This window comes from Martes martes (assembly GCF_963455335.1).
Source record: "Martes martes genome assembly, chromosome: 6".
NCBI classification, from domain to species: domain Eukaryota; kingdom Metazoa; phylum Chordata; class Mammalia; order Carnivora; family Mustelidae; genus Martes; species Martes martes.
Genome location: NC_137893.1, coordinates 145745361 through 145764741, shown reverse-complemented (window position 1 = coordinate 145764741; position 19381 = coordinate 145745361). Strand labels below are relative to the sequence as shown.

Here is a 19381-nt window from a genome sequence, read left to right as displayed (position 1 = left end):
CAAGACTCAGTCAAGTAGCCAATAGAAAAGCTTTATTTCTATACCTCATTTGCATAGTTCTGCCCATGGATGACAGCCTCGCTGTTTGTCTTCCAATGAACTAAGACGCTGTCTGCATCCCTCATTAGCATAAAAGCCCTATAAGTAGCACAGATTCGCTTCCTACTTTCATTTCACTTCGGGCGTTCTGAGCTTTTAAAATGCCTGAGCCAGCCAAGTCGGCGCCGGCCCCGAAGAAGGGCTCCAAGAAGGCGGTGACCAAGGCGCAGAAGAAGGACGGCAAGAAGCGCAAACGCAGCCGCAAGGAGAGCTACTCGGTGTACGTGTACAAGGTGCTGAAGCAGGTGCACCCCGACACGGGCATCTCGTCCAAGGCCATGGGCATCATGAACTCGTTCGTCAACGACATCTTCGAGCGCATCGCGGGCGAGGCGTCCCGCCTGGCGCACTACAACAAGCGCTCGACCATCACGTCCAGGGAGATCCAGACGGCCGTGCGCCTGCTGCTGCCCGGGGAGCTGGCCAAGCACGCCGTGTCCGAGGGCACCAAGGCCGTCACCAAGTACACCAGCTCCAAGTGAACTTGACAAGTAAGCCTCCTGGCACCCTACCCCAAAGGCTCTTTTCAGAGCCACCCACATTTCCACTAAGAGAGCTGTAATCTAGCACTGAGAATTGTGCGTGATGGGTTTGGGACAAAGTATTCTACCTAATTAGAAAATCATTACCGGAGAAGGAATTACTAGTCTCTCTTAAGAGTGTGACGACAATACGAAGCGGAAGTTAATATCCTATTATTCCATGCTCTTGGGGGCCTTCTTAGTGAAAACCCATGCTGTTCTGAGTCTCCATTCTTAAATTCTGCCATAATTGGTCTGGCTCATTTGAGCACAGAAATTTATAATCTTTTAAGGTGGCTTATGTTAAACAGTTAGGATCGACCCATGGCTTTATTAGATCTCTGCTCAAAGTTGCTGGCTAACTTGCTTGTTTCCAAGGGCGGCTGAACTAAAGGTAGGTAAGTACTAGCGGCAGAGATCTGAGGTGAGTGAATAGGAAAGAGGCTTTTGAACTTGGCATACTCAAAATCTTCCACTAGAGAACTTTAATTTAGCAAATAGTGCAACCTGGGAAATTACAGTTTAAGCCCTTTACTCATGAGCTTTGCTCCAGGCAAAGATTTTAAGGTGAAAGAAGCTCTGTTCTCCATTTGTCTTATCTGGGTCTGGAACACATTTCAGTACTTAGCGGTGAAGTTTGCTTTTTTCCATTAAAAACATGGGGAAATACAGGGAATAAATTGTTATAAAAGAACACAGACTTGTACAATTTTAGATGAAACATGATGTAGATCACCAAGTTACTTAACATAAGGGCCTCGTGATCTTGTACCTGCAGTTTTAATTAACATGGGAAGAATATTAAAGGCCTGGCTGGCCTTAGACAGGCTTGCATTGGAGCACAGCTCTGGTTGCCTAACTTGGAAGCGTTCTGACAAAGTTAAGGTCGAAGTGCAAAAACAGGACAGTTCCAGATGCTAGTCACACTAGCTCCTCAGCCAAACCAAGGCTTCCGGAGTCCTTCAACAACTGAAATTGGATTTTTTTTTTTTTTTTTTTTTTTTTTTTGTAATTCCTATGTGTTTAGTGAACCTGCTCAAGGACTGATGGTCCAATTCAGACTGACCTAACTGCCAACTACAGGCTACCCCAACAATGTGCAGGTTCACTATTACCCAGGCTGATTACAAGGTCTTTGGTTTTTGTTTTTATTTTTGTTTTCCTTCTTCCCTTTGTCTCATATAAATTCTGGTTTGCCTGTGTTGGATGGAGTAATCCTGTAGCTTGTTCCCCCTTCTGTACAAGTGAAGGGCAGGCTAATCATTAACAACTTGATCATTTATTTCTAAAGTTTCACCAAGACAATGTTTACCTAAGTCCTGCCAAGGAATCAATAGAAATGTGTGACCTGGAGAAGTTTCTTGTCCAGCCCTGGGCAGTTTGAGTTTTATGCTTATCTGCCTTCCAGTCTTGCGTGCTGAAATGTGTTCTTGCCTAAATTTGTTTCTTATTTTGGCTCTTATTCTGAGTGCACTCTGTCAATCGGTTACACATTCGTGGTTTTATATCACATCATGAAGTGATTATTGGTGGCAGAGGACAGGCAGTCTTTAGTCTAGGGCACTTGTTAATCTTTTCTGGGTTGTTTGTGTTTGTCTGGGGATTCTGATATTCTCTGGCATTTGAGAGCATATAAACCGGAAATTGGTGTTTTTCTTTCTGGCCTTTAATGTGATCCACTGGGTTTGGTTTTTTGTGTTTGCGTGCTGTGGATTCCCGAAATTAAAGATGAGTCTCTTTCCTCCTTTCAAAGTGGTCTTTTCTTGTGTTTACACATTATGTATCCAAATAGTAGTAGCATCTGCAAAAACAGGATTCCTGCCTCAAAGATAATACAAGTCAAAAAGGGCAAACTGTAATAACTTTGACTTTAAGTGGTTAGGCCTTACAGGAGACTAATGACAAGAAAGAAAACCAGTTAACCAAATCTCCAGCATGCAGAAGCCTGTCCCTTGCTCTGCAGAAGCCTCTAAAGCGAATGATCCAATAATTCCAAGGAATTGTCCCTTCAGGCTTTCTAAGCAAGATTAGAGAGAAGTGAGAAGAAACATGGTATTATAAATCAGATTACTGAGTCAGACAAAAAGAGAAGGCTTCCAGTACCCTTATAAAACAGACATTAATAGTTACTAAATCTTAATGTGTTTGTTGTAAGAGCTAGGGCACTGGAAAGTAAGTAGAATTTCCTACAAAACTTAGAAGGGTATCAGAGAATTTATTCATATTTTCAACGATGGTGTTTGCTGAGAGATCTCTGGTCTTAATTACATTTGTTTCTTTTTTTTTTCCCTTTAAAGATTTTTATTTATTTATTTGGCAGAGAGAGCGTAAAAGAGAGAGCATGAGCAGGAGGGAGGGCAGAGGGAGAAGCAGATGCCCTGCTGAGTGAGAAGCACAAGAAACACCACGTAGGACTCGATCCCAGGATCCTGGGATTATGACCCAAGCTGAAGGCAGACGCTTAACCAACTGAGCTCCCTGGGAGCCCAGTTACATTTTTTTCTTAATTCTTCTTCTTCTTCTTCTTTTTTTTTTTCCTCTTAACTGATCAACAAATCTGTGGCCCCGGTTTTGTTGTGGGAAAGATGTTATGGTTCGAAGCGGACAGCCAAGAGATAATTCTTAAAACACCTTTGGTGCAAAAAGGTGATTTTATTAAAGCACAGGGACAGGACCCGTGGGCGGAAAGAGCAGCAATGGGGTCACGAGGAGTGGCTCATTGTATACTTTCAAGCTGGGAGGGGATTAGGGGTAGCGTAAGTCTGTAGGGAATTTTGGAAGCAGGTTTTCCAGGACCTTGAAGGGGCTCGCTATTGCTAGGAAGAGGTCATTTATTACTGTCTAATAGGACCTGAGTCACGAGACCCTTCGGAAGTATATCAGTGGGCCGTAAGCTCGGGGGATGATTGCCAACATGTAGGGTAGATATAAAGGAAGTTTCCAAAAGAATTTTCACATGTTAAAGTAAGCTTACAGGGTCCTGGGCTTCCAGCTAGGATAGCCTTTTGCCCTTAGCAAAGTGTCAACATTGAGGCAGCTGAGTCCCTAGAGGAATGTCACTCTGCCTGCTTTAAGGACCTGTCAATGGGCTGTAGAAAGTAAAGCAATTTAATAATTTTTCTTCTGCCTTTGTTTCCCACATCAGTTTTACCTCCTTTAGATTTTATTCCGGTTTCACAATTAGCTCCTGTAATTTGCACAATGATTGAGAATATTTTGTTTTATGAATACAAATAATTTTGAGCAAGTCGTCCACTCTACCTCATCAGGAAATTAATAACTTATAAGGCAAACTTAAATTTTAAATGGCTTATATAAAGACTAAAAAACACAATTTAAAGCAAAAGAAACTAGGAGCTAGAGAGTATCAAGCTAAGCGATATAGGTCAGTCAGGGAAAGACAATTATCATATGATTTCACCCATATGTGGAATTTAAGAAACAAAACAAAGAATCATAGGTGAAAAACAGAGAGGAAAACCTCTTAACTCTAGAGAACAAACAGATGGTTACCAGAGGGGAGGTGGGCGGGGGACTGGGTTAAATAGGTGATGGGGATTAAGGAGGGCATGGGCTGTAAAGAGCCCTGGGTGTTGGAGGGAAGTGTTGAATCACTATATTACACACCTGAAACTAATATAACACTGTATGTTAATTAACCGGAATTTAAATAAAAACTAAAAGAAAAGAAAGAGAACTTCAAATCAAAATAAAACTTCACTTGATGTTTTAAATGTTTCCTCTTTAAATTGTAACTCAGAGAAAACAGGAAAGTTTAACTGTGAATTTAATTAGTGGTTTTTGCTAACAGGTTATAGGTTTAGGAACAAAAGAGAACTTCTCTATTATTTTTGAACAACTTAAATTTTTGTCATGATATGTAGTTTTTTTTGTTTTTTTGTTTTTTTTTAAGATTTTATTTATTTATTTATTTGACAGAGATCACAAGTAGGCAGAGAGGCAGGCAGAGGGAGAGGGGGAAGCAGGCTCCCTGCTCGGGGTCCTGGGATGGAGCACTCCATCCGGCTTTCTCCTCGGCAGGGAGCCTGATGCGGGGCTCGATCCCAGGACACCGAGATCATGACCTGATCCGAAGGCAGAGGCTTTAACCCACTGCCCCACCCAGGCACCCCTGTGATATGTAGTTTTATAGGAAAATACAGCATATTTTTAATTAAGATAACTTTTTGGATAAATTCATTGGCTTACTAATCTTGCTTTAAAAAATGGCTTTATGTCTTTTTCTTTATTATTGTCAGTGTAAGAATAAGGAGTTAGCATGATATTCTAGTTCACACAAGTCTGGGGTTTATTTTCTTAAAAAAAAAAAGAAAGAAAACAACCCGAATTAATTTGAATTTACTAAACATCTTCCACTAGGTTTACCGGTTAGAAGAATTAAAATCATTTTATTTAAAATTATATATCTGTAAATTAGGCACTGAGCTAAATTAAATCACAATAGATCATATCTTTTTTTAAATTTAAATTTAAATTAAAAAAAATTTTTTTAAAGATTTTATTTATTTATTTCACAGAGATCACAAGTAGAGGGCGGGTGGGGGGAGTGCGGGTTAGGCAGGAAACTGGCTCCCCACCGAGCTTTCTGCTACGTCCCAGGGCCCTGAGATCACAACTGAGCTGAAGGCAGAGGCTTAACCCACTGAGCCACCCAGGTGCCCAGATCATATCATTTTTAAAACAGCTGATGTTTATAACATTGCATCCAATCACAAAAACTCAGGTGCGTCAGCTTAAATGGTGAATTCATAATCTATAGATAACGCTGAGAATTTTCATGACTATTCAATTGAATACATTAATGCTCAATCTTCAGATACCTGGACAATTTCTAAATCAGAGGGTGCAAAATATGCATCCCTCAAAACAATTTGATCTATGCAAGGCTCATATTTTTACCCAGTTTAGAATGATGCTAGATAAACACGTTAGAGAACATGTAGATGTCTTAGGAGAACAGAATTAGATAGGTTTGGTTTTGCCACTTTGAATCTGTGGAAGCAAATGTAATGAGTGCTCTTGGCCCAGAGGCCCTGGCGGACTGGGATTGCTCCCAGTTTCCTCAGGCCTACGAGGGAGCAAATCTCCTGCTTCTTTTAAGGGCTGTTGTTAACACATACGTTCCGATCCTATTAATTATTATAGCTTCAGAGAAACACAGATATGCATACAAGACAGTGGCTACATTTAGTCTGTTCATTTATTAGGAAGTTGTTATAGTTTGTTAATGTATTAAATTCAGTTTAATATGTGTTATTTTCTTGATGCTGATTAGTTAAATATTCTTTACAAATGAAGTCATAGGCTTTGAATGTATCACTCTATGAATTTATCGTTTTGTTTATCTGTGGTTGGTTTGTGTATATCTAAACACAAGCACAGAATGGCTTACTAGGATTGGTTAAAAAACAAACAAAAAACACTCTAAGGAAGAGAAAAATTCAGGATTCAAATGGAACTTTCGATATATTTTTGTGCCTTTGCCAAGCTTGAAATCATTTCTAACAAGTGCTTGACCTCACCTCAAAGAATTTGCTGTGATCACTTTATGCTGTGTTTTACATTTCACTCTAAAATATGACTGCAACCATTTTCTTGTTTTTATATAGCTATGATTTATGTTTACATATTAATATAATAACCAGCTTTCTCTAACAAATTTTTTTTAACATATCCTAGATTCAGGTCAAAGCACAAAATAGTGAAACTGTTAAGATATCTTTTACAACAAAAAATATTCCTGGGCCTTCCTTGATAGCCATGGCGAGCCAACAATTTATTCCCACAATCTAAGGAAAGGAGGGATGATAAATTTATCAGGTGTATTTTGTATTTTTCAAATATTGATTGTCAAATCATGGTACAGTCTGCTTTTTATGTAATTCTTAAATTTTCCAATCTAAATCCAGCTTTCCAACTTCCTTCTGATAAGAGTAAATCCCATAACTTTAAAAAAATTTAAATTCAATTAATTAATGTATAATGTATTATTGGTTTCAGAGGGAGAGGTCAGTGATTCATCAATCTTATATAACACCAAGTACTCAATCCATCACGTGCCCTCCCTAATGTCCATCACCCAGTTACCCCATCCCCACACCCCATTCCCCTCGAGCAACCCTCAGTTTGTTTCCTGTGATTAAGAGTCTCTTGTGGCTTGTCTCCCTCTCTGGTTTCGTCTTGTTTCATTTTTTTCCTCTCTTCCACTTTGATCCTCTGTTTTGTTTCTTAAATTCCACATATGAGTGAAATCATATGATAATTGTCTTTCTCTGATTGACTTATTTTGCTCAGCATAAAACCCTCTAGTTCCATCCACCATGTTGCAAATTAAATCCCATAACTTTTTAACAACTCTTCTCACACTAAACTTGTTTTAGCCAGTTTGTCTGATGTTCCACCCTAATTAAAACCTTGCCATATTATTTGGTAATTAATTTTCCCTGAAGAATAATCCAAGTAGATTTTACAGTTATATTTTCACTTTATTCTCTATAACCAATAACTCAGTCTGCAGGTCAGATCTGAGAATGTCACTTCGCTCACGGCTCAAGAGTTGACATATTTACTTAAAATAGATATGTCTGGCCGTTGTTCATTTGCTTTCACTTGTATGAAAACAAACGGGATTTCTAACTTGTGCAGACGGCTCAGTCAATATTGGGGTGGGAGCTGGGGGTGGGTAAGTACTCATGAGAGGAAAAGGAGCAACCAAAGAAAACCTGAGTAGTTAAAATTAAACCTAATGCTAAAGAAAATACCCAAATTGCAATGCAAAAAAGAGCCTTTCAAGGATTCCTCACCATCAGTACTATACCAATTGTCTAGTCTGATTTCTAAAAATAAAATCAAATATAACCAGACCTTCGATAAAAATTGACTATCACAAATCTCTCATACCGCTTCTGTGGCTCAGCCATCTCCAGACTTTATAATCATGTAAATAAAAATAACTCCAGTGATGAACACCAACTAGTTCAAATTTTACAAATATGTTGATTAGCCCAAAGCCTGGACAAGTGATTGACTCTTGTGTTATCTGTAATTAATATAAATTTCAAAACTATAAAGCTGAGGCAGGGTTTCAAACCATACCTCAAGAACCATGTGAACAAATCAATTTCATGTTATTGTTAAAACATAGGGTTTTTTTTCCCCCACCTGGTAATACCTTTACTACTTGTAAATGATAGAACTGAGATCATAGGTAAAATACTTCCAAAAATCTGTACAAAAGTATTCTTATTGGACAGATCACGTCAGTCTGTATCATCTGCTATCTGTTAAGAGGATAATATAAGAGACTTTAAAATATGCCCCAAATAACTTAAATTTACAGTGCCTATATTTTACTCCTTATCCAAATAATCATGATAATGTGTCCCTACCTAAAGATTCTCGTAACTTCTTATCATTTGAAATTGTACCAAAATATCCATGGGACTTGGTTTTTGACATGTTTTGCTTTAGGGCCTTCTGATATTGTCAGATATTATCAATAACTGTTCCCCACACTAGCATAATTGAACAGATGGAAGCTACATTTGGAGAGAAGATGTCACCAGACACACTTCTGTAAATTATATGATTAAAGACTTCAAGAAGTGTCAGCTATAGGATGTGAGGGTGATCGGATTGTGACATCTGTCACTGCACTGATCACCAGGGTTGATCTGGCTGATCTGGCTGGTTGGCGGGTGTCCCCTTCCTCCCTCACTGTTCCATGTGCGTCCCTCCTGGAAGCTGTGTGCTCCGTGAAGGAGAATGATTCCTGGATAGAGGAGGACCATTCTCTGGTCAAGGGTGTAGGAGTAGTTGTGCTCCCTCTTGGAACCTCCAAACAAGCCCTCAAGGTCCATTTGCAGGAGAACATAGGGTAGTCAAGCTTCCAAGACTCCAGACACATCCAAATGAGGCCCTGTATGTGGCAGTCTGCCTTTCTAAAAAAGAAAAGAAAAGAAAAGTCAACTTCATAGCAATGATGGAAAGGGCCATTTCCAGTCCTTTTAACTAAAAATATTGCTTTTACACTCCAGGACAGATGGATATTTGCTTCTCACTGCAAACACATTTAGAATCTCACCACTTGGATATACATTCTCTTTGGAAACACAATCTTGAGACTCATTGAACGTTCTCCAGAACTGTGGAAGTAGGAGTCTTTCTCCTAAGGTTCTACGGATCAAGAACTAGACTAGACCACCATTCCTTCTTTCTTCTCCTGTGTTGCCGTTTTGTCTTTTTCTCCATTATCAGTCTTTCCAATGATTAGATTTTGGATTTCGTCTTCCCCGGTATTAAATGAGATGAAATGAAATAAAATGAAGTGAAATGAAATAAAATGAAGTAAAATAAAATAAAATAAATTCTTCAGAGCCTAGACCTCTACACCTTGACTAAAATTTCCTAAACAAGAAGGTGTGCTACATGGTTTATTTCTGACTATGGCTCAAATTACAATTGAAACAATAATTAGGAAAAATGATACTTGTTTAACTAAAATACATCGAAATGATCTTTGAGAACTATTCTTCTACATAAGACATGTCAAATAAGTACTTGGAGACTATATGGACTTCAGATTCTTCTTATTATATTTGTGATTGCCCTCACAACTTTTTTGACCCATGTGGGGGAGCTGAGAAAGTCCAATGACGGAAGGGGTGAAGATATGGCCAACCCAGGACGGACATGCTGACTGAGGGTTGGAAGAATGTATTACGCAGAGACAGCCTGTCACATGCTCCCAGAGTTTAGGAACTGGTGAGTTTCTAAAGAATCACTAATTGTTTTCTTTAAAGGGCTTGTTAGTCTACATTAGAATAGATTGTCTATACTAAAAATAATGCACAAACATGACATCTTGTTCTTATTCTGTAGGCTTTTTCTCCCCTCTGTTAGATAATCACCTTTTTTGGACTTTGTTGGATGAAATTTTCCTATTGCTTGGCATACCTGTACACAAGAAAACAGTGTGCTAATAATTAGCTAAATGTCTTTGAGTTACTATTTAACAAACCTACCACTCTGAGCCTGTAAGGTGGTCGTAATTACTCACCCATGAAAATGGGGTGAGGATTAAATGAAACCACGAATCCAAAATACTTGTCCCAGAAACAGTATCATGCCAGTGAGATGACTCCCTGAGGAAAAGATTGTGGTCTCTAGAGATGGAACCTCCAAGTTTGACCCACATTTCCTCTCTGTGTGCTTTAGTGTCCTCATTTGTGTCTTGAGGATGATGGTAATAACACCTACCTTCTAGATGTTGGTGAAGATCGGGGATCTTTGATGCACAGAAAGCACTTTGTAGAGTGACGTGTACGTGGTAGGTTCTCAGGGTCTGCTGATGTTTGCCAAGTTTCATTTATAACCTTCCTTCGACCCTTAGCCCCAGGGCAGCTGATGACTGAAGATCTTGGTTAAAAACCGGTTTTCCTTAAGTCATGGGAATTTCACAAGTGATTTGATATAAAAAGAATGCTGACTGGGGCGCCTGGGTGGCTCAGTTGGTTAAGCAATGGACACTTGGTTTTGGCTCAGGCTGTGATCTCATGAGTTATAGGATCCAGCCCCGCTCTAAGGGTCAGAGACAGAATTTGGCCCAGTCAGTTCTAGACATAAATACACCTGAGTGAATTGGGCATTTTTCCCCTACAGTCTAAAATATACATGGTGTACAACAAAATTGAGAGGGAGGTACAGACTTCCCATGTACCCTCATCCCCACACATGCAGAGCCTCCTACATTAGCAACACCACTCACTAGGATGGTACTTCTGTTTCGCCCAAGGATGAACCTACAACAACCCATCCCATCGCAATCACGCAAAGACCATAGTTTGCCATTGCGGTTCACTCTTGGTGTCGTACATTCTCTGGGTTTGGACACATGTATAATGACAGCTACCCATCATTATAATAGCACACTGTTTTTTCACTGCCCTAAAATGATCAGAAATTTTAATCAACTGGAAATGAGGGGAAGGGGTGATGGGACCTCTGTCTTGCTAGCGTGTGAACTAGGACATCATGGCTGGTCCGGAATGGGGTTGAAGGAGCTACTTATCTTGCCTTCAGGATTCTCCAAATCCACGAAACACACTTTGACAGGTGCTGTCCCTACCCAGTGTCTGGGACATCCTTCTCCCCCCGTTTTTTAATGATCTGGATCACAGCAGATTTGCACACATCCTGCTTTCTGGTTCCCCGCCCCACACATATGCTGGACCTCCAGCTTTTGATTCTTTCCCTCTTCTTCCTGCCTTGCAAACTCCTCCTCATCATCCTGCAGACATCCTTCTGCCCCTCGCCTCCCCTCTGACCAGCCCTCCCAATCGTTCAATGTGCGTCTTGCTCTGTTTGCAATGAATTCTTACTACTTGTCTAGCTGTCATGTCCAATAGGCTCTGGGCTCTGGTTTGGTCACACGGTATCCCCAGGGGCTGTGACTGGGCCTGGCACATAGTCAGTACACATAAATGATTGAATGAGTCAATTCATTCAATAATTGTTTTGAATGCCTACTATGTGCCAAGTTCACGCGTGCATATATCATTGAACAAAGTCACAATCCCTTCCTTCAGGGAACGAGGACTCTAGGAGGCGAGACTGGAAAACATAATGAATAATGAAAATATCTGGTCTGTGGCAAGGCAAGTGTCATGGGGGGGAAAAAAACCCAAAGCAAAAGAACCAGGATTAAAGTGGTGAGGATGACAAGGAAGGACCACGATGATGAGCCCAGGAATGAAATTCTGAGCAGGTGGCCCCAGTGTGTGCGGAGCCCGCGTGTGGGGTGGGAGCTCTGACAGTTGCTAATCATTGCTTAGGAGACCGGATCTAGGATCAAGGCGCTACTGTGAAGGGCAGCGTTGAGTCTGTTTCACTAGACAAGCCTCAGGTCAAAGCAAGGTCTGTGATACTTTCTCTTCTATGGAGCAGATGCCCAAAACTTAGCGGTGAGCCAAGACAGAAGGTCCTCAATCTGTTACAAAATGGCATATGATGCGCTGCCACAAGGGGATGGGGCGTGGCTCCATGTCTTTCAGGGACGACTCCTTCCAGCTTGTGCCTCGCAGACCCGCGGGTCTTAGAGATCTCCGCCGGAGCCTCCACATCTGGCCAGCGGACAGAAGAGCTGATGGAGGCAGAGCAAGGAAGCTCTCGTGAGCCCCAAGATCCGCTTCCCTCTCCCTGCCCTCTCTTCTCCGCCGCCTCACTTCCTCTGTCCCTTCTGTCCCTTCTAGCCCCACATGGCTTTTCACCAGCCAATGACAATGTCCGGCACAGAAAGGATGAGGACAGTCTTGGGGTGGCATATGAAGGGGACGTCTTCCTTTTCTGCTCCAGCCCCGAAGGACTATCCCCTGGCTCTGTCGCTCCACCTTCAGCAACTGTCCCCTTGAAAAGGGACAACTCACTACCATCTTGGACCTTTCATCTCGGCTGCAGACGACAGACTACAAATGGTAGTTATCATACTTATCAGACATAATTATATAGGATGCAAGAAAGGAATACAGACTCTGGGGAGTCACCTAGTACAGCAGAGAAAGGCAGGTCAGGGGTGGCAGTTAATGTAATATTTATATTTTCATTAATTAAAACACTATCACTATAGTTGCTAACACTGGGGTGGCACGAAGCGTGTGCCAGGAACATTCTAAATGTGTACTCTATTAACTCAGTGAATCCCCGAACGATAACGTGTTAGGCGGAAAGCGGAGAGGGCTGAAGCCCTTGAAGATGAGCCTGGAATGAAGGAACGAGGGGAAACCAATGGCCTTCTGCACCTGCGGAGCATTCCCAGTACCTGTCGCTCCTTCTCTGCTACCCTCATCAGTGTCTTCATTCGAGCGAGAGCTTGTGAGGTCATGTATGAGCGTGAGCCCCCAAAGGGAGAGCCGTGGTTTCCTCTAGCATAGGCTTTAAATTGGGGGCCTTTTCCACGGGATTTAAGACAACCCGTGGCATGCATCATTGTTAAGACCACTACGTCTGAAGTGACAGTGAGTCCGCTAAACGCCCTGTGGGAACATCAGGGGTCACGTCTTGAGTCAGCAGAGGTGGTCATCGTTTGTGGGGGAGACTACCCCTTGCCAGCTAAAGGGAGGGGACGGCTTTCCCCCGGCCCGCCCCACCACCACCAGCAGGCTCTGCTTTGAACCTACCTGAATATGATGGCGATTGCACTTCTAGAAGAACAAACAAAGCAGGATGCACAAATCTTTGTCTTTGGGAAGCGAAACGATCACTGGGTTGTTAGCTGTGTCAAGCATGGGTTATAATCATGGGTCCTGAGATTAGCCAGGCATGCAAACACTTGCCACAGGAACCCATATCTCCCTGCCCAAGGAACGCATCAGTCCAGACATATAAAAGAGAATTCCCTAATAAGCAAACCCTCCGTACGTTTTCCTGCATGGGATTTGGACACCTGCAGGGGATAAAATCAGGTTTGCCTTTGCTTGCTTGACAAGAGGAGGAGGAAAAGTGCATTTCAGAACACCCCAGAAGTAGACTAAGCCTTTATTTGTGTACATTTCCATCAGATATGTTTCATCTGACTTATTTAAAAGCTCATGGGGGATGACCTCATCTGTTAGCCGCCCAAAGGGATGAGCAGCTGGGAGAAGGGTGGCTGTTGGGCACAGTTTCAGCTGCTCCATGTGGGAATAACAAGCTCGAACTCTAACTGTGGTTATATAAGGAACTTCCCGGCCCCTCACAGGCAGTTCGAGCTGTGGCCCACCCCAAGCACCCCGCCTTAGACAGTGTCCACGACCTGGCTTTTGTCACTGCGTCTCCTTTGTGAAAAGCTCTAACCTGACGTCCTACTTGCCCTTCAAGACTTAGCTCAGGGGCATCTGGGTGGCTCAGTCGGTTAAGCGTCTGCTTTCAACTCATGTCATGATCCCAGGGTCTTGGATTTGAGTTCCCGAGTGGGGGTCCCTGCCCAGTGGGGACTCTGCTTGTCCTTCTCTCTCCCTGCTCTGCGCATGCACTCTCTCTCTCTGTGTCTCTCAAGTAAATAAATAAAATCTCAAAAAAAAAAAAAAACCTTAGCTCAAATGTAAAGGACACTGGCTGGACCATATTCATCCTTTGTTTAAGAGTATACATAGACTCCAGCGCTAGTGGGTGTGAACTTACTACAGAGACTCACCATCCAACTGCTGTGTCACTGGGGAAACTCAACCTTCACTTTCTCATCTACACAGCAGAGAGAAGGACCAGAGGTATCTCACAAGGTTGCCGCAAGATCAAGTACGTTGTTATCTATAAAGTGCTTAGAACATCGCCTGGAGCAGAACAAGCTCCCAGTGAAATTAACCATCCTCATTATTGCTGAATTCAAGTACAATATCAGGGATCTGATGAATTATGAAAGTGAATTGATCAATCTCTCTCTTTTCACAGGAGGAGAAGAGGGGTTTTAGACATCTTTACTACCACCTGCCACTGCTGAACACCGTTGCATCTCACACGTAAAACAACAAGTGACGCTATAAGAAGATTAATGGAAAGATTTTTAAAAATCACAGAAGGATCTGTAAGAACCAGGCTAAAATATTATTTTCTGAGCATAAAAATATTAAATGTTTATTGTAGAATTTTGTAAAAAGAGAAATATATAAAGAAGAGAATTAAAATAACTCTTAGTCTCTCCTTTTAATATGTATATGACAGATATGTATAGATGAATGTGGATACATAGGATACACGTATAATGCATATACGAAACATGTTTAGGTATCATGCCATAGATCCACATATATGGTTTTCTAGGTGATATGCTTAGAAACAGTATTTAGTGGCTGTATCATTACTTATATAAACAGTCCTCTGCTATTAGCTATTTAGACTGAGGTCCATTTAAAAACTTTTTTTTTCAAAGTTATTAAAGTAATCTCTATATCCAGCGTGGGGGCTTGAACTCATGACCTTGAGGTCAAGAGTCACATGCCCTTGCAACCAAACCAGGCAGGCACCCCCCTGCGTTTCATTTTTATGCGTTCGAGATCTAACAGATCACACATCTTTGTTTAAATATGTGATTATCTCTTTTTTTTAAAAGATTTTTATTTATTTATTTGACAGAGACAGATCACAACTAGGCAGAGAGGCAGGCAGGGAGAGAGAGAGGGAAGCAGGTTCCCCACTGAGCAGAGAGCCCGATGCAGGACATGATCCCAGCACCCTGAGATCATGATCTGAGCCGAAGGCAGAGGCTTAATCCACTGAACCACACAGGCACCCCTGTGATTATCTCTTTAAGATAGACTTCTAGAAGTAGAAATACTAAATCACTAGGTCACCGCATTTTGTAAGGCTCCTGATACAGACATTGCCAAATTGCCATCCAGAAGGAACATGCCCATTTATAATCCCAACATTTTATGAAAATCCCTGTTTTGGGCGCCTGAGTGGCTCAGTTGGTTGAGCGGCTGCCTTTGGCTCAGGTCATGATCCCGGACTTCCGGGATCGAGTCCCGCATCGGGGTCCCAGCTCTTTGGGGAGTCTGCTTCTCCCTCTGATCTTCTCCTCTCTCATGATCTCTCTCACTCATTCTCTCTCAAATAAATAAATAAAATTAAAAAAAAAAAAAAGAAAATCCCTGTTTTACTGCATGCATATTTAGCCTGAGAATTTCCTTAAAGCACTGTTAACCTGACAGGCCCCCGTCAAAATTTTTTGAAATGTCATTTCCCTCTTGGGACCTCTCCCCCATGTTTTCATTAGCCATGATCCCATAAAAAATGAACTGTGGCCCATGGTCACAATCATTCCGCAGAAGGCACCATATGCAGAATAAGTAGACTCTTAGGTTAAGACTGAAAACTAGCATTTAGCAGGGATTCCTCTGCCTGGGACATTGCTGGAATAATAAACTGCATTTGGCTGTGTGTGGAACCAAACCTACTTTTATACCAACACTGCTCCTTACCAGCCTCCCAACGACTCCATGAGAAAGGTGTCTAATGGGCGTTGCATTCTCTCCCTCCAGAATTCATACCTTGAAGCCCTACTCCCAATGTGACTCTATCTGGAGACGGGCTTTAGGAGGTATTTGAGGCTTAGGGAGTTATAAAAGTGAGGTCCTAATCGAATTAGATCGGTGGGCTTGTAAGAAGAGCGAGAGGGAAAGACAGTTCCGGTATGCACACAGCGTAGAAAGAGCATTCGAGGTCAGAGCCAGAAGACAGCCATGTAGAGCCCTCACCAGAATTTGACCATGCGGGCACTCTGATCTCAGATTTCAAGTCTCCAGAGCTACGAGGAGATAAATTTCTATTGTTTAAGCCACCCCATCTATAGTACTTTTTTCCGCTAGCCTGAGCAGACCAAGACAGTGTCTTCGCTGTGACTTACAGACAAGGAACGTGAATAGCAACGAATCTTGGAACACTGAAAAAGTAAAATAAACAAAACAAAACAAACAAACAAACAAAAAACAAAATAAAAATAGGAAAGTGAATAAGACTAGGAGAAATAAAGTGTTATTTGGCCCCAATCACAAGAATCAGAAACAGGCAAGGTTTGGAAGCTCACCCTGGTGTCCTTATTCCAAGGCCGGAGCTCCTCCATTGCACACACGGACAATAGCCTTGGAGGGCCGAGGGCCACATGTTCCCCAACCAGTATTAGACTGAGACTTGTCACCAGAAGGTTAGTGTTTAATCTTAAATAAATAGGCTTTGACTGCTCCCTCATGAAAAATGTTGAACTTCTTGCAAAACTAAAATGCAAATCATGTGCAAAACCATTTTTGCCCACCCAGTGGGAAGTGACGTAAAGCCTAATGATATCCTTACAGCATTGATTGAGGGTGATATGTGCCGTGAAGCAGGCTCTCAGAGTGGTCCTAGTCAGACAGGTAAATTAACTGGAAAGATATATAATGGAAAATGCTTCTTTATTTTTCTTAAATATTTTTTTAAAGATTTATTTATTTATGGGTGGGGGCTGGGCAGGGGACAGAAGGAGATGGAGGGAGAGTCTCAAGCAGACTCCGCACTGAGTGTGGAGCCCCATTGGGGGCTCGACCTCATGACCCTGAGATCATCATCAGAGCCGAAATCAAAGTCGGGTTCTTAACTGACTGAGCCACCCAGGATCCCCTTAAATGCTTATTAAAAAATAAAAATAAAAGAGAGGCGCCTGGATGGCTCATGATCTCAGCGTCCTGGGATCTGAGCCCCACCTCAGGCTCTCTGCTCAGTGGGGAGCCTGCTTCCTCCTCTCTCTCTCTGCCCGTCTCTCTGCCTACTTGTGATCTCTCTCTGTCAAATAAATAAATGAAATCTTAAAAAAAAATAAAGGAAACATCGGAGTTACAGGTGGAAATTAGATGGACTATGTGTCCATCCTCCCATTCAGGGGGTCTGCACAGATAAGCCCCGCCCACACATCAGGCACTCTTGTGGAAGGATTCAGTAGTGTGCCTGGCAGAACTTGGCATGTTCATGGGAAGGTATTATCCACCGACTCAGGAATGCACTGGGCTGCATTTCACAGAAATCCGTATGTAGTCAGTTAGCTAGAAAGAGATTCGCTCTTCCCAATTAGCAGGAGAGCTTGGCTGCTCTGTCACGGGCAGTGGGGAGCAGCTGAGGCTGCCCAAGTGTACAGGTTTCTTCTAGCATCCTGCGCTCTCAATCGTTCTATTTTCATCCTCCATGTAATTTTCCTTATGGTGATTTTCTTATGGTCCTCTTTAGCTCCTCGGGAGGGCGAATCTCTGCTCCAGACTGGAAGAAGGGGTAAAATCAAGGGGAAACAGGCATACGCCATCTAAGTCTACTGGATTATTATTCGGAAGTTTAAAAAAAAAAAAAAAAGGCTTCTTGCTTTTTTTCTAGTGACTCCATATTCTCTATTAAAGTGCAACAGAAAATTCACACTAAGTCTTAATGCTTGTGTCTCCTTACTTTCGAAAACTGGCTCATCAACATCCATGGAAAGGTTTTGCATAGAAGTCTATGTTGTTAGCATTATCCGTGGCAGTCACAAGTTAAGAAACAGCATGATACCAGTAGTGTCTTTGTTTACGTATAAATAGCTAATAAGCCAGGTGGGAAGTCAGGAAGAACAGAAATAAGTTACCTGAATGGCTCCTCCAGTGGGTTTCTAATTATGCAAATCATTTTTCTTAGCGGGCAGACACTTCCTGCGCTTTCTACTTAGCCTTTGGTGAGTTTGGTCCTCTTTCCTCTGAGACGTTTCTAGAACTCCTTCGGAAGGTGTGCTGTTTCATAAGGAGGGGCAGAAACAAGCCGAACAAGTCATTCAGGTCCACCTGACTCAGCTGAGGACTCCTTTCGTGCCACCCGACCTCTCCATCTTCAAACCCTGGGCAGATTATTGTTTTGGGCATTGATTTCAGCACCAAATAATTGTTGTTATTGCATATATTTAAATCTTACCTCCCAAATAAGGAAAGTGGTGATTTCTTTAGTTTGGAGACCAAGTAATACTTATTTCTTAATTTAAAAACTGTCGTTTTTATGTCCCTCAGCCCTGGAACAACATCAGACCCACACTTGATATACTACTTGATGATTTTGATGATTTTAGAGACAACTTTTACAAACCATGGAACTGTTCACAAGCAAACAAAATAATTCCTCAATAGCAGAACAAGCAACCAATCAGAATAGAATGAATCAAACATGAAGAGATCAGTTGAAAAAGAGGTGAAGTCAAATGTGAACTAATGTTTGTTAAAGATAGATAAAGCTATCTTTGAAACAAAGTTCAAATATAGCTACTGAAAAAAGAAGAAACATATGAAAAAGGCTAACCGTTTTTGAAAGGTAGGTCTAGATACTAGGAAAATCTAAGAAGCATGTTGGGTAGACGTTCTGGTAAGTGAAATTCTGCTGATCTCACTGAACATACCGAAAATCTGCAGATGCCTTTATTTTATTCACACACACACACATACATGGAGAAATATAGAGTAAACACTTTTTTTAAACAACAGACTACAGGGCAACCCCTTCAGGCCCCCTCTCTCCTTGGGAGCTTTGTACTATCACTTTGCTATCGCTCAATAAACCTGCTTTGCTGCCCACCACTCTGTCTGGTCTACCTCTTCATTCTTCAAAGTGGTGTGACCAGGAACTGTGGGCACCGATGGAGAAAAATCCTGCAACACCTGGACCAAAGAGATTACAGTTGTCCAGAAAAAGAAGGTGTCCTCAGGTCATATAGCCAGACTAAGTACCTCCAAGTGTTTGCTCGGAGAAAACAAGGAAGGTGAATAGAGGCTCTGGAGGTCAGTGTAACACCCACCTCAAATCTCGGCTCTGAGCACGTGACTCTTGATCTCAGGGTCATGAGTTTGAGCCCCATGTTGGGTGTAAAGATTACTAAAAAAATAAATGAATAAATAAACTTAAAAAAATAAAACAACAGACTAGAATGTTAAATTAATATTAAAAATGGGCTGTATGCTTTCCCTATCTTGACAGAATAAATTTATATATTTTTTAAAAGAAAACATTTATTTTCCTTCGACTGCCTCCCTTGTTTTACTACACAGAAGTTAGAGAGGCCAGCAAAAGTTGATCTTAAGGAAATGTTTATGGCAGTATTATTTCCCTCACGAAAGTTCAGAAGGTTGACTTTCCCACAATGGAAAATTTGCCAAAATAAAATTGCAGTATGGCCTCACAAAAAAATACTATAAAAATGTAATTACATGGAGAGCAATTGTAACATATCAAGAGGA

General features: G+C 41.7%; 1 protein-coding gene across 1 annotated transcript; it reads left to right on the top strand.

Annotated features, from left to right (window-relative positions):
• Positions 1–160: 160 nt before the first annotated feature.
• On the top strand, positions 161–14316 carry LOC308344537 (histone H2B type 1-C/E/F/G/I). Its single transcript, XM_080806123.1, has 2 exons — positions 161–590; positions 14064–14316. The coding sequence occupies exon 1, from the start codon at positions 201–203 to the stop codon at positions 579–581; it is 381 nt and encodes a 126-aa protein (XP_080662249.1). The 5' UTR covers positions 161–200; the 3' UTR covers positions 582–590; positions 14064–14316.
• The last annotated feature ends 5065 nt before the right edge of the window (positions 14317–19381 follow it).

Coding starts and splice junctions, on each gene's coding strand:
- LOC308344537 (XM_080806123.1), top strand. CDS start 201: ATGCCTGAGCCAGCCAAGTCGGCGCCGGCCCCGAAGAAGGGCTCCAAG.